The sequence below is a fragment of the Pseudophryne corroboree genome, chromosome 6 (assembly GCF_028390025.1).
Source record: "Pseudophryne corroboree isolate aPseCor3 chromosome 6, aPseCor3.hap2, whole genome shotgun sequence".
Taxonomy (NCBI): domain Eukaryota; kingdom Metazoa; phylum Chordata; class Amphibia; order Anura; family Myobatrachidae; genus Pseudophryne; species Pseudophryne corroboree.
The window spans coordinates 61,360,545-61,374,037 of record NC_086449.1 but is presented as its reverse complement, the minus strand read 5'-3'; the positions used below and the strand labels follow the sequence as shown (position 1 = coordinate 61,374,037).

Here is a 13,493-nt window from a genome sequence, read left to right as displayed (position 1 = left end):
CAGCAGGAGCTTCATGTGGTGGGGCCGTGATGTCATTAAGATGAGTGTGTCCTTCATTCAATGCTTTAGGTGCCTACTTACCGCTGGCTCCCTAGCTAACTGACCAGATTTGCCTAATAGTAGCACAAGAACTGCTCCTTCCCTGTGTCAGTCATCTCTCAGCTACTCCGCCATTCCTACTCAAAGCAAGACCCAGTAATACCTGGTTCCAGGGGCATAAGAGTAAGGGACCCGTGCGCAGTTTCCATCTGGGCCCCTTTGCTCTCTAGCAGGCAGAGGCAGCGGCAGTGACAGTGTCTCTGAACAGAAGTTGGTATGCAGGTCTCCGGGAAAATGGCATGGCGGCCATTTTCCCAGCGATATTCCCTACTTTGCAATTGCAAAATGCCAGAAAATGTCCTCTGTGCCATTTCCTCAGAGACCTCTGCACCACCTAGTGCTCAGAGTCAATGTCACTGCCACGAGACTAGGGTGAGGTACACTATTATAAGTATTGAAAAAATGGATGCACGGTGTGCGGTGTGGGCTCCTCATTATAGCTAAGCCACTGCCTGGTTCCTCTTTGGCACCATAATAACATAATGTCATATGAAGCATATCATTACAGCCTGAAACACTACCCAGCACTCCTTTCCCAATCAGTGACAACCAATCAGCGGTGATGGGTCCTTAGTGCATATTCTAAGCCCAATACTTTCCTGCAGCATTCTTGGCAAATAAGTTATTCTGTCTCCCCCTCAGCATCTCCTACACAAGTACAACCACCATCCGCGGTATCATTGTTATGTCACAATCACAGCCTGAACACTAGTTTATTATCTATAATCTGACACCTGTGGGATTTCCAGCTATACTAGATCATAGTATTTCCTACATTAGAAAGTTACTGGATAAGATCAGTGTGTTCTTTAAATATAAGTAGTGTCAGATTAGGTCACTGTCTGATGAATATGGTAATGCCAGGCCCAGGCTTGCAGCATTGAAGTAACATATCTATGCCTGCCTAGGTGTGGAACTTGGTGGAGAAATCCGACATTGGCTGTACACCCGGAAGTGGTGCCAATAACATGGCGGTGTTTTATGATGCCGGACTGGCCTTGCAATCAAGTATACAGCTAACGACCCAGGACAGATCAGGTGACCAATGGGCTCCATTACTGCTCAGTAGTAAGAGATGTCTTACTGTCATATATATCAATATGTGAAAATAGACTGCATTCACCATGATGAGCCTGACATTTGATTGGCTGAAGTTTGACACATCGTTCGTTAATAAAAAGGCAACTTTAAATGCTATATTCATTTTAAACCAGAAGGTAGAGATTGTCATATTGCCACCGCTCTTGGCTTCCTCTGTCTGTGCTGAACCCGGCTCATTTTATCCCATTTCTAAGTTTGTGGATTTGTTTTGTTTCAGATGCACAATGCGCAGTGCGTGCGGCCCGGAAGCGTCGCTCCTCAGTGCAGCTGATTGAGCAGAAAGCAACATATGGTGAGACAGTGGGCAGCGGGCCGTCATGTTTCTTCATTTGTCTTTGTGCTTTTTAGCTTGTATTTTGCTTCCCTTGTACTTACAGAAGACAGGTTGAGGCTTGGCTCTATTCCTTTACCTTCAATAACAGTATGGACGTTCATAGATTTGCACTTGTTGGACATTTACATTACATTTGTAATGATCTGAATGCTTTGCGTTGTCTGACAATTCAAAATAAAACACCTTCCGTTCAAAGCACAGCACCACTATCAGTCACTATATAGGGGTCCAGGTGGGGGCCTGGGCTAAGGGCCATCTTAATAGCATTGCAGACCTAGGACAAAGCAATGTACTGGGGCCTCTATTCATCCAGTCACGGGAATGAATGAAAAAATAATAATCATAAATGACCCCTATTGAAGTCCCATGGCTTCCGAACAGTGAATGGATGTCAGCACTTTGACTTGTGGATAGCTCCAGCCATCTACCAATCAGCATGCTGCCAGCTAGTCACTGTCTGGCTGCATGTTGGGAGGCAGGTAGAGAATGCAGCCTCACCCCTGTGATTGTGTGTAACTCATAATCAGAGCAGGAAAACAAACAATGGTTATTTACTTGCGCCCAAAAGAAACCACTGCCCAGTTCTAATTCAGAGCCACACTTCTCTCTAACCAATGCAAACAAATAATAAAGAAATAGAACACAGGCGCAGTTTATAACAGGTAATCTTGTTTACAAAGAAGTTAGTGTTTATAACAGCTGTCCCCACTCTTTTATTGTAAAATAATGAGTGTAGTCATTCCAATCCTTTGCTTAGAATGTATTCCGGATAAGAACTGGGATCTTCCCAAACGGAAATTGTTATGACACTGACCTCCAAGGAGTGCCCTATGTTCACTCAAAGGTTTCTTTATATACCAAGACCACAATAGGTTCTTGACCATGCCCAGGGTACCACACAGAACATATAATTTAAATCAAACTGACCTTAGTATAGGTCTCTATGTTCACATAACGGTTTCTTTAGACTGGGGTTCGTCGATCTACTGGTTTCAATATCTGACACTTGGAAAAAGGATCTATATCTGAAACGTGTCAGTGGTGGAGCCAGTGGCGTAACTAGAAATTTTTCTCCCCCAAGCCAAAAAATTCTTCCCCCCCCCCCCCATCCCCCATAATTGGCACCATCAAAGGGATAAAAATGCGTGCGCCGTAGGCGGACGCGCCACAAAAAGGGGTGTGGCTTCATTGGATTGGGCGTGGCTTCACATAAAGGGGCGTGGCATTTCAGGAAAAGACTTCCTTATACCCCAGTTTTGCAACCTGCACGCCCAGACGTTAGCCACCACAGAAAAGAAAAATAATCCTGATTCATGCCCCTTACATTATTTGTCATTCTTCCTCCTTATAGTAACGCCCAGTATACATTATGCCACATACTGCAATGGCCCTTAGACATTATTCCACACACAATAATGCACATGACACAATATGCACACACTGTAATGCCCCCGACACATTATGCCACACACCGTAATGCCCGTGACACATTATGCCACACACCATAATGCCTGTGACACATTATGACAGGAATCGCAATGCCCGTTATACATTATGCTACACACTGCAATGCCCCTGATACATTATAGCACATACAATGTCTGTGACACATTATGACACACACCGCAATGACCCTGAGACATTATACCACATACCACAATGCCCGTGATATAGTATACAACACACAGTAATGCCTGACACATACCGCAATGCCCGTTATACCCTATGCCACACACCGCAATGCCCGTTATACATTATGCCACACTGCAATGACCCTGAGACATTATACCACATACCACAATGCCCGTGATATAGTATACAACACACCGTAATGCCTGACACATTATGACACACACCGCAATGTCCGTGATACATTATGCCACACACTGCAATGACCCTGAGACATTATATCACATATCACAATGCCCGTGATATAGTATACCACACACCGTAATGCCTGTGACACATACCGCAATGCCCATTATACCGTATGCCACACTGCAATGCCCCTGAGACATTATACCACATACCACAATGCCCGTGATATAGTATACCACACACCATAATGCTTGTGACACATTATGACACACACTGCAATGTCCGTGATACATTATGCCACACACCGCAATGCCCATTACACATTAAGTCCTACAGTAAGGCTTCTAATTACTTTTAAATTACCTACTCGTTGCCAGGGGTTTCATGCTCTTGGTTCCATGCACGGTGCCAGGGGTTTTCATGCTCAGGGTGTCATGCTCGTTGCCAGGTGTTTCATGCACTGGGTGTCATGCTCGTTGCCAGGAGTTTCATGCACTGGGTGTCATGCTCGTTGCTAGGGGGTAGTGCTTGTTGCTAAGGCTGTGCTCCCAGTGCCACATATGGCCCTAGTGCCAGATATTCCCCCACGGTGCCAGGTACTCAAATGCCCCCAGTGCCAAATATAGCCCACCCCATGTGTCAGGTACACATATACCCTCCCCCAGTGCCACATATGCCCCCAGTGCCAGATATTCCCCCACAGTGCCAAATATACCCCCCCCCAGTGCCACATATGCCCCCAGTGCCAGATATTCCCCCACAGTGCCAAATATACCCCCCCCAGTGCCACATATGCCCCCAGTGCCAGATATTCCCCCACAGTGCCAAATATAGCCCCCCCCCATATGTGCCAGGTACACATACACCCCCCTCAGTGCCACATATGCTCCCTCAGTGCCCCCCCCCCCCCCCCCCGCTGCTGTGTTGGAGGGACACAGAGGGCACAGCGTGTGCCTCTCCCGTGTCCCTCCTGCGTCTCCGGCGGGTCTAATAAAGGAAGTGCCGGTTCATGAGCCAATCAGAGCCCACGAACGGCACTTCCTTTATTAGACCCGCCGGAGACGCAGGAGGGACATGGGAGAGGCGCGCGCTGTGCCCTCCGTGTCCCTCCAACACAGCAGGGAGGGTTAGTGACAACAGATTGACATGCGGACGCTCGTCCGCATGTCAATCTGCTCTAAATCAGTGGCGGCACCCCCGCAGCCCCTCACCCCCAAGCCACCGCGAGGACTGCGGGGGCAGTAGTTACGCCAGTGGGTGGAGCTATAACTGCAGGCCCCTCTCTGTTTGGCCAGGATACTTGAGAAGTGTTCGTGGCCCTACATTAAAGTGGATATTGAAACCAGTAGATCTACGAACCCCAGTCTAAAGAAACCATTATGTGAACATAGGGACCTATACTAGGGTCAGTTTGATTTCAATTATATGTTCTATGTGGTACCCTGGGCATGGTCAAGAACATATCGTGGTCCTGGTATATAACGAAATCTTTAAGTGAACATAGGGCACTCCTTGGAGGTCAGTGTCATAACAATTTCCATTTGGGAGGATCCCAGTTCTTATCTGGAATACATTCTAAGAAAAGGATTGGAATGACTACACTCATTATTTTACAATAAAAGAATGGGGACAGATATTATAAACACTAACTTCTTTGTAAAGAAGGGAGGAGCGATCACACTGAACACCCCCTTCACCATGGATCTGACACCCCCCAGTGCAGCATATTTTCACATCTTTTAAGGTATAGTTATGCCTCCCCAAAACAGCCATGCTCCAAAGTGCTTGTTCCCAATATTGATGGCCTTGGCAGGATAATAGATGTACTGTATTTACAATGGTTGCACCCTGATAAGGTTGTCATAAAGGGGAGGTGTGGGTGTTGCTACTCTTCCAGGGGGTGACACCAAAATGCTGGCATATCCTCAGTGACCGGGACCTGGGTGCTGCACTATGACATCATCATGCAGCGATTGGCTCCTGTCAATGAGAGGGAGTTCAGCAATGCAAGAAGAATCTTCGGGGACAGCCCAGCATTCCCTCTTCCCATGAGGCCACATGACGCAGTCTGGCACACCACATGATAGTGACGCCATTGCGCCCTGAGTATATCTACCTGCCAAGTGGGTCCCAATCCCATGCCACCCACTTTCCCGGTGACCTCTTCGGAATGATGGCACCATGCAGTTAAAGTGAAGATTCAGGCACAGTGCCTGAGCCTTTGATATCTTGTGTGCATGTGCCATTTTCCCGAATAATAATGGGAAAATTACACCACGTATGGGGGGGGGGGGGACTGACTTACCATCAGCATGTGGAGGGGCAGGGTACAGGCACCCTCAGGCATTAATACACCCCTGGGAAGGATTCAGAAATGCTATAGTAGCTTGTATTCTACTATACTGTTAACAATAGAGATCCACCTCTTTATAAACTGCTTTTATCCGTGTCACTAAGATAGCATTATATCATCATAGTGAGAAATGTGATGGCCAGGGACTGTGAGTGGTAGTGGACCACAGTAATAAATATGTAATTACCAAAACTCCGATGCTTGCCGAATAGGAACGTAAATGACACTTTGCCAGAACGATAATTAGCACCCCTCCCCCCATTATTCCAATAGGGACATAAGGCACATGCCTCGTGGGGATGGGGCATGACAACATTGATCCCATAGAAAGCCCAAGCTATGATGCCCCCCCTCCCCATATATATATATATATATATATATATATATATACGACATCGGATAGGCACTCACCCTTCCCTGTAAATGGAGCCCCGGTGCCTTCTGGAAACTGTTGTACATACAGCAAATCCTAGCATGCAGCGGCACTCAGGGACAGATTAATGGATATTCAAAGCAAGCGGTGTTTAATCCATTCTAGTGCAAAAAAAAGACCATCCAACGTTTCGGGGTGCTAACACCCCTTTGTCAAGGTGAACCAGTAAGAAGTCCTTCTTACTGGTTCACCCTGACAAAGGGGTGTTAGCACCCCGAAACGTTGGATGGTCTTTTTTTTGCACTAGAATGGATTAAACACCGCTTGCTTTGAATATCCATTAGTCTGTCCCTGAGTTCCGCTGCATGCTAGGATTTGCTGTACTATATATATATATATATATATACATACACTGTGCAATGAGATCCGGCACTCCTCGTCCCCACATTTTTTTCACCTGATAACAGTCTCCGAGTGCCGCCTTCCATTGCACATATATATATATATATATATATATATATATATAGTACTGCAGCAACTCCGGCACTCCACTAGATTAGCTGAAACTTGAAATACTTGCTCCTGTGCCTTCCATCAGGAGGGCTACCACAGAATAACAGCAAAGAAAAAGGCGGCACTCGAAGTCAGCAAAAACATGGTTTGTATTAAACAAACGCTCTTTTGTTTAATACAAACCATGTTTTTGCTGACTTCGAGTGCCGCCTTTTTCTTTGCTATATATATATATATATATATATATTATACACACACATTTATAGAACACTGCAAGAAAATGATTTTGGACACAAATCCTTTTTATACCACATCTCTGCACTTAACTTGAGAGTCGCTATTATTCAGCTGTAATACCCTTCATTAAATAACACTTATACTGCCATACCCAGGATTCACACCTATAACCTGTCACATTCCTGTCAAACACCCTACTTACTGAGATATTTGATCCTGCATAAAAACTATGAGATTTCTAACTATATGAAGCAACTGGTACTTTGTTAAAAAAATAAAATCAGCATTGTAATTGAGCAGATCTATGTAGAGTGCAGCCACACATCCAATCTCTTACACACTACATAGATCTGCTCAGCCGCAATGCTGATCATTATTTCACAAAGTACAAGGTAAGCTTCAAGCTTCAAACAGTTAGAATTCTCTAGCTTACAACCCTCTAGCTTTCTATGTAAGGGCAGATAGCTCAATGGGTTAGAATACCGGGTATGTCAGCATCTTGAAATGTAATAAAGGACAGTGTGACTGAATAACAAAGAGCTACTGTATCAGTTTTAGTTCATTGATGTTGTGTATGTATTGGCGATGGAAGGGGTGGGGGTAGTAGACAGGGGCGGTCAGGAGATGCTGGGCTTAAAAAAGGGGGGAAGTTACAAGTGAAATTAATTAAAACCAGGACTGGACTGGCCATATGGCACTTCTGGCACATCCCAGAATGGCCGATGGGCAGGTGGGCTGATCCGGTCCCTTAGTGACCTGGCAAGACAGCCTCTGGCTCTCTGCTTCAGCCACCCCCACCAGTCTCCATGGAAATGGGGGCGTGCCGCGAGTCCACATCTCCGGAACTCGCTGCATGCCCCCGCCCCCAGCCAGCATTGCCATGGTAACGGGGGAATGCCATGAGTCCACGCCCCCATGACTCGCGGCACGCCCCCGTACATTGTGACGACCCCCCACTTCCTCCCCATGACGAACGCGCGCGCACTCACGAATGCCCGGGCCGAAATAGAGTCCCAGTCCGTCGCTGATTAAAACAGATAATTGACAAGTGCCACCAACAGAGCCCCCTACCCTGCAGTGCTATGTGCGGTGACCCCTCTGCACACACCTACACCCCTTTTCCACTACCTTTAAAAACACGGGTAAATGGGCGGGGGGCGATCAAGTAATCCTGGAATCCTACCCGTGTAGCTTGCTGTGTTGAACACGTGTTCAACCTAGTAAGCTGTGTAGTGTGAACGGAAGCCGCCTCGAGGCGACACGGCTCCCATTCACAGTGAATGGAAGGGCGGCGCTGGGAGATCATGTGATCTCCCAGCGCCGCCCCTGCCACGTCAGCAGCAGCGTCACCAACCCGGCAATATGCTGGGTTGATGAGCGCTGTGGGAAAGGGGGCTCGGTTCGCGGCCATGTCAGGCTCCCGGCTGCGACCCGTGCTACAGGTGGAAAAGGGGTATCAGTTATGGCCCCGTCACCTGCTACTATGTTATCCAGGGCACTGATGTCTTCCTAATAATTCATGACCATCCATTCTTGAATTACTCCTCATTGTTATAGCGGATTTCCGGTCTCGCGCACATGCAATAACTCTGCTGCGTCACGTCCTGGCAGTGCAAGATTTCACTGTTCACTTCTCAGAGCAGCTGCGCCTCCCCTGTAACAATATTGAATTGCTCCGGTAATTTGGTATCTGACTCTGCAACTCGCAGTGCATTGGATACGTAAATAATGGAGTCATCAGGGTCATATTTGATGAATATGCCCCAAAGTGTGTACGCTGCTAGGTATTGTGCATGATTCTCATTGCAACTTTATATTTTTCAGCTTCCAAGTATAAAGATGCGGCAAGGAGATGCTGCAACGATGGCATGGTGGTGAACCCCATGGGTCATAGCTGTGAGAAACGGGCACGGCATATCTTAGATGGGAAGGAGTGTGTAGATGCTTTCCTGGACTGCTGCAGCTATTTTGAGAAGATAAGGGCAGTTGATGAAGACAAAGAAGTGGATCCTTTTGCACGAAGTGAGGAGTAGCTACACGTTGGAATCTGGGACGTTCATAGTGGGACATAAAACCATAGACCATAAAATCATAGCAGGAGTTATAAAAGAGAAAGGGAAACTAATGTATAAGTTGCTGGAATGGAATGTGCAACAGTTCCCATAACCGGGCAGCAATTAAAGGGCTCAAGTTCCCTTCACGGTGAATAGCCGCCATTATTCATGAAAAAGCCGCCTATCAATTTGTTAGCAGTCTTTATGGCCTAGTTCTGATTTGCCCGCTGCTGCAAATGCATTAGTGTATTGTGCCATAGGTGCGTCTGCGACTTTATGGTAATGCTCCTATTAGCCCTTCCTCTGGTAAACCACCATGCATCTGAATGACACCCACTTCGAGCAGCCACAAGTCACATCCATGTTTTGGAACCAGTTCAGCAGCCCATAACATGCTCAAAAGATGGACCATCTCCATATGTCTGTATAGCAACCTCCCAGTCACCACCCAGGAATACGCAATACATACTGTATCCAATACATTTCAGACTCCGTACGTCTTAACCAGTACTGAGATTCTCTGCATCCACACCATGGAATTCATGCGCCATGCAAGTTTATAGGGATTTTCGCTCATGTGCAGTAGCTAAAAATTGCCCATTTATGTATCTTGGTATTTCAGTGATATCAATAGCACCTAGTTAATTCAGAGAATGGTTCTTTGGTGCAGCTCACAAAAAAGACTTTATCCATTGTTTATACAGTATGTGACCGGGACCATATCACGTCCTCTTCAAAACATTATATGTGACTTTGAAAGTTTTGTTGGCAGATGTCTGAGGCTCCAAAAAGTCCATCAATAGGGTTCTCGGGAAGAACTTTGAAGAAAGTACCCCCATGATCAAAGTTTATTTCCTGGACTTTCTGTTCTCATAAGCTTCAAGGCTCATATCAAGGCTGTATATTTTATTATATTTTTATAAAGTGACTTATTTTAGGTTTGTTGCTTTTGTGTGCAGAAATACTGTTTAATCTCAACTTAAGACGAGTCATGTTTTGTGCTGCAGGTGACGAGGACATCGACTACATGGACAGTAGCGAATTTCAGTCCAGATCAGAGTTTCCGGAGTCTTGGTTCTGGAAAATAGAACAAATGACAGAGAGACCTGACAATAATGGGTAGATCACACATTTATATATGTTCTGTTCTAGATGTCAATTCCCAAGAGTCCTAGTGGTCTATTTATTATATTGTGATCAGCCAAAGCTTGTGAGTAAACAGCAGTTTTCGCCAGAGAATGGCTACCACAACGCTCTCTCTTATTTATGATGAGGTTAACACATGAAATATCAGATCTCTCTGGCTGTTATGAACCACAGGTAGTGGTTCATTCCTATTTTATGTTTATAAAGTTGTCTTGCATGCCAGGATTTCCTGTTGCTCTGTTTTAGAATACTCTTGTCTGCTGCCGCTGGTGAGTCTGTGTAATTGCAGCTTGTTCCCTTGTGTTCAGCCTCACCTGGCTGCTAATTGCATCTGGTCAGTTTGGAATCATGCAACAAGGCAGCTGCATGGGATTATTAATTAGGCCTCTCTGTTATATGCTGGCTGTTTGCAATTCACAGATGCTGGTGATATTCCTTGGTTTTCAGTCTGCTTGAGTTCTGAGCTTGGTTCCTGCTAGTTCCTGAGCTTCCTGTGTCGATTCCTGTGTCAGTCCCTGTGTCGATTCCTATGTCTGATCCCGTGTCCTGCCGTGAGGCGTTGCTGTCCTGAGGTCCAGTACCTTTGCCTGTGCAAGTTTCTGGCTTCTTGGTGTCCACCGGTCTGTCGTTTGGGATTCTGCCTGTCCTCCAGTTCTGAGAGTCTGTGTCAGCAGCATTGGGAGTTCCTGTCCGTTTGCCAGTATTCGTACCGGTTCCGTGAGTAGCGGCACGGCCGCGTCCGTCGGCTTGGCCGCTGTATTCCCTTATTATTTCTGTCACTGGTGTTTTGCAGAGGGTTCTGCTTATGCTGTCACCGCCGGTACACAAAAGTATTGTCGGCGTGTGGTCAGCATTTCCTTTGTTGTTCTTTTCCTTTGGCGGCAAGCCGCACATACTTTGGTTTTAGGTTTGTTAGTAGCCCCTGGCCTTGTTGTTTAGTCAGAGGGCCCCTTGTTATCACCCTGTCTCGGTTCACTCTTTGTCTCTCATTAAGACCTGAGGGGGCATCGAAGTTGGGCAGACGTAATCCGCCCTTCAAACGCGGCTGCCATGGGCTCAAGCAACCATAGTCTCGCAAGAGTGTACTGACAGCACGGGTGAGACAACGGAGATAGGGCGCCAGGGGCTATTCCCTTTCCATTCCCCTTTCCCAGCATTCCGTCCTGGTGCTCTGGACTCGCTTCATAACATCTCCCTTGTTCTGAGCACCAGGAACCTAACACTGGCCTTAACATATTTACCATAAACCATATAGGGATAATCTGTGGACATTAGTTATCGTCTCATATAAGACCCCCTGCATTGCGTTTGGTATCCTCTCCTATAGGGCAGGATGTACTAAAGGGAAAATGCAATAAAACCCCCGTTTTATCGCATTTTCATATGTACTAACCCCCGACCGCAGCGTTTTCGCCCCTGAGGATGTAATACCCTATAGAAGCCTATGGGCTTCTTATCGCCAGCCGCCGCATCCCGCTGCTGACACCGACCTCCCTACCCCCGGCATACTTTCTTCCAGGCAGCCCTGGTCCCGGAAGCTAAACTCCTCCAACCCCTAGCATCACAGCCAGAGGTCCTTACGGCTGCAGGGAGGAGGCGCACAGGACAGCCTGCTGCCTGCTTCCCGGCAGGTGAGCAGGTGGAGACCCCAGGGAGGTGACAGAGACCCCCGCACACCACCTCACCGCATCGCAATGTTAATCACATATGTTAGTACATATGCGATTGACATCGCTGCGATTGGCAGTGAGGGGAGGCGATATATGTTAATACATCCCGCCCATAGTCTCCAAACCTTCAAGCGTTCACTGAAAACTCACCTCTTCAGGCTAGCTTATCAAATTCCTGACCCAATCACATAACCTTCATAATGTTTCCTATCCAACTATAGCCCCACTGTACAGTCCACACATATCCTCCACATATTTTCTCTTCCTTCACTTTCCCTTCCTCCTGACCCTGGTTCATCACTGCTGTAAAGTGATATCATGCAGCCCACCAAGAGTCTTTGCAATCTGGTGGACAACTATGCTTGTGTATCGATGCCTATTTCCCCATAGATTGTAAGCTTGCGAGCAGGGCCTTCCTACCTCTATGACTGTTTGTTATTATTACCCAGGTTTGTCTTATTATTGTGTCCAGTTGTAAAGCGCAACGGAATATGCTGCACTATATAAGAAACTGTTAATAAATAAAATAAATAGATATCTTAGTTGGCACAAATAACTTATGAAAAGAGAAGATGATGTGCACAACTTATAGGCAACTTTTTTATTTGCATTTCCCTTATATGACTTCCCCTGTGATTCCATAACCAATAACCATGAAATGTTTTTTTGTTTTTTCTTTCCATTTAGCATTTCAAGTAAAGTTCTTAATGTCTTCCTGAAAGACTCCATCACCACCTGGGAGGTCCTGGCTGTGAGTCTGTCAGAAAATAAAGGTACTAACAGCATGAATTATTTTGCATTTACTTGTAGAAAATATTGTCCGGTATCCATGATATTATTGTGGGTACTTTCTGCATTTACGTCTGTATTGTAGATATGGTCAAACTATAACCCCACGTGTTTTGGTTTAGTTTCTAATTCATCATTGGGTTTTGGTTTTGCCAACACCGCCCTCACGTGTTTTGGTTTTGGATATGTATTTTTTTTTTTACATTTATAAAAACTAGAGATGAGCAGTTCGGTTCTCCAGAAATCCGAATCCACCTGAATTTTGTGGATCTGAACCGAAGCAAAACTCGACCCAGATCTAAGGAGAAGATCCGAACCGAGTCTCGGTTCAAATCTTCCAGTGGTTCGGAATTTAAATCTAAATTTTGGGTTTTGGATTTGGTTTGAATTGCAAAATAAATAACATGATTTTTGCTATTTTTATCAGTTAAAAAAAAAAAATGGATCCAAAACCATAGAGGCAATTTATGCAAATCCAAAACTCTCCGATGAATTAGAACCGGGCTCGTGACGTGAAGTCCAGTAGGGTTCGGTTCTCTGAGAACCAAACCCGCTCATCTCTAATAAATATATATATGTATATATGTATATATGTATATATGTATATATATATATATGTGTATATATATATATATGTGTGTGTATATATATATATATATATATATATATATATTAGAGATGAGCGGGTTCGGTTCCTCAAGATCCGAACCCCCCCGAACTTCACCCATTTTACACGGTTCCGAGGCAGCCTCAGATCTTCCCGCCTTGCTTGGTTAACCCGAACGAGGCCAAACATCATCATCCCGCTGTCGGATTCTCGCGAGATTCGTATTCTATATAAAGAGCCGCGCGTCGCCGCCATTTTCACTCGTGCATTGGAGATTGAACGGAGAGGACGTGGCTGCGTTCTCTCCCTGAAAAGCTCCGTAATCTGTGGTCAGTGTGCTGCAAATATCTGTGCTCAGTGTGCTTAAAATATCTACGTTCTCTGCCTGAAAACGCTCCA

At 45.8% G+C, this 13,493-nt stretch overlaps 1 protein-coding gene across 1 annotated transcript in view; it reads left to right on the top strand.

The window, feature by feature from the left end:
• The window catches only part of LOC134936133 (A.superbus venom factor 1-like), a 168,420-nt gene that overhangs the window by 81,285 nt on the left and 73,642 nt on the right, over positions 1-13,493 (top strand). Inside the window, exons 15-19 of the mRNA XM_063931049.1 lie at positions 1,008-1,137; positions 1,418-1,492; positions 8,653-8,850; positions 9,890-10,001; positions 12,386-12,471. Coding sequence (XP_063787119.1) covers positions 1,008-1,137; positions 1,418-1,492; positions 8,653-8,850; positions 9,890-10,001; positions 12,386-12,471 — 601 coding nt within the window. The remainder of the gene's footprint in view (positions 1-1,007; positions 1,138-1,417; positions 1,493-8,652; positions 8,851-9,889; positions 10,002-12,385; positions 12,472-13,493) is intronic.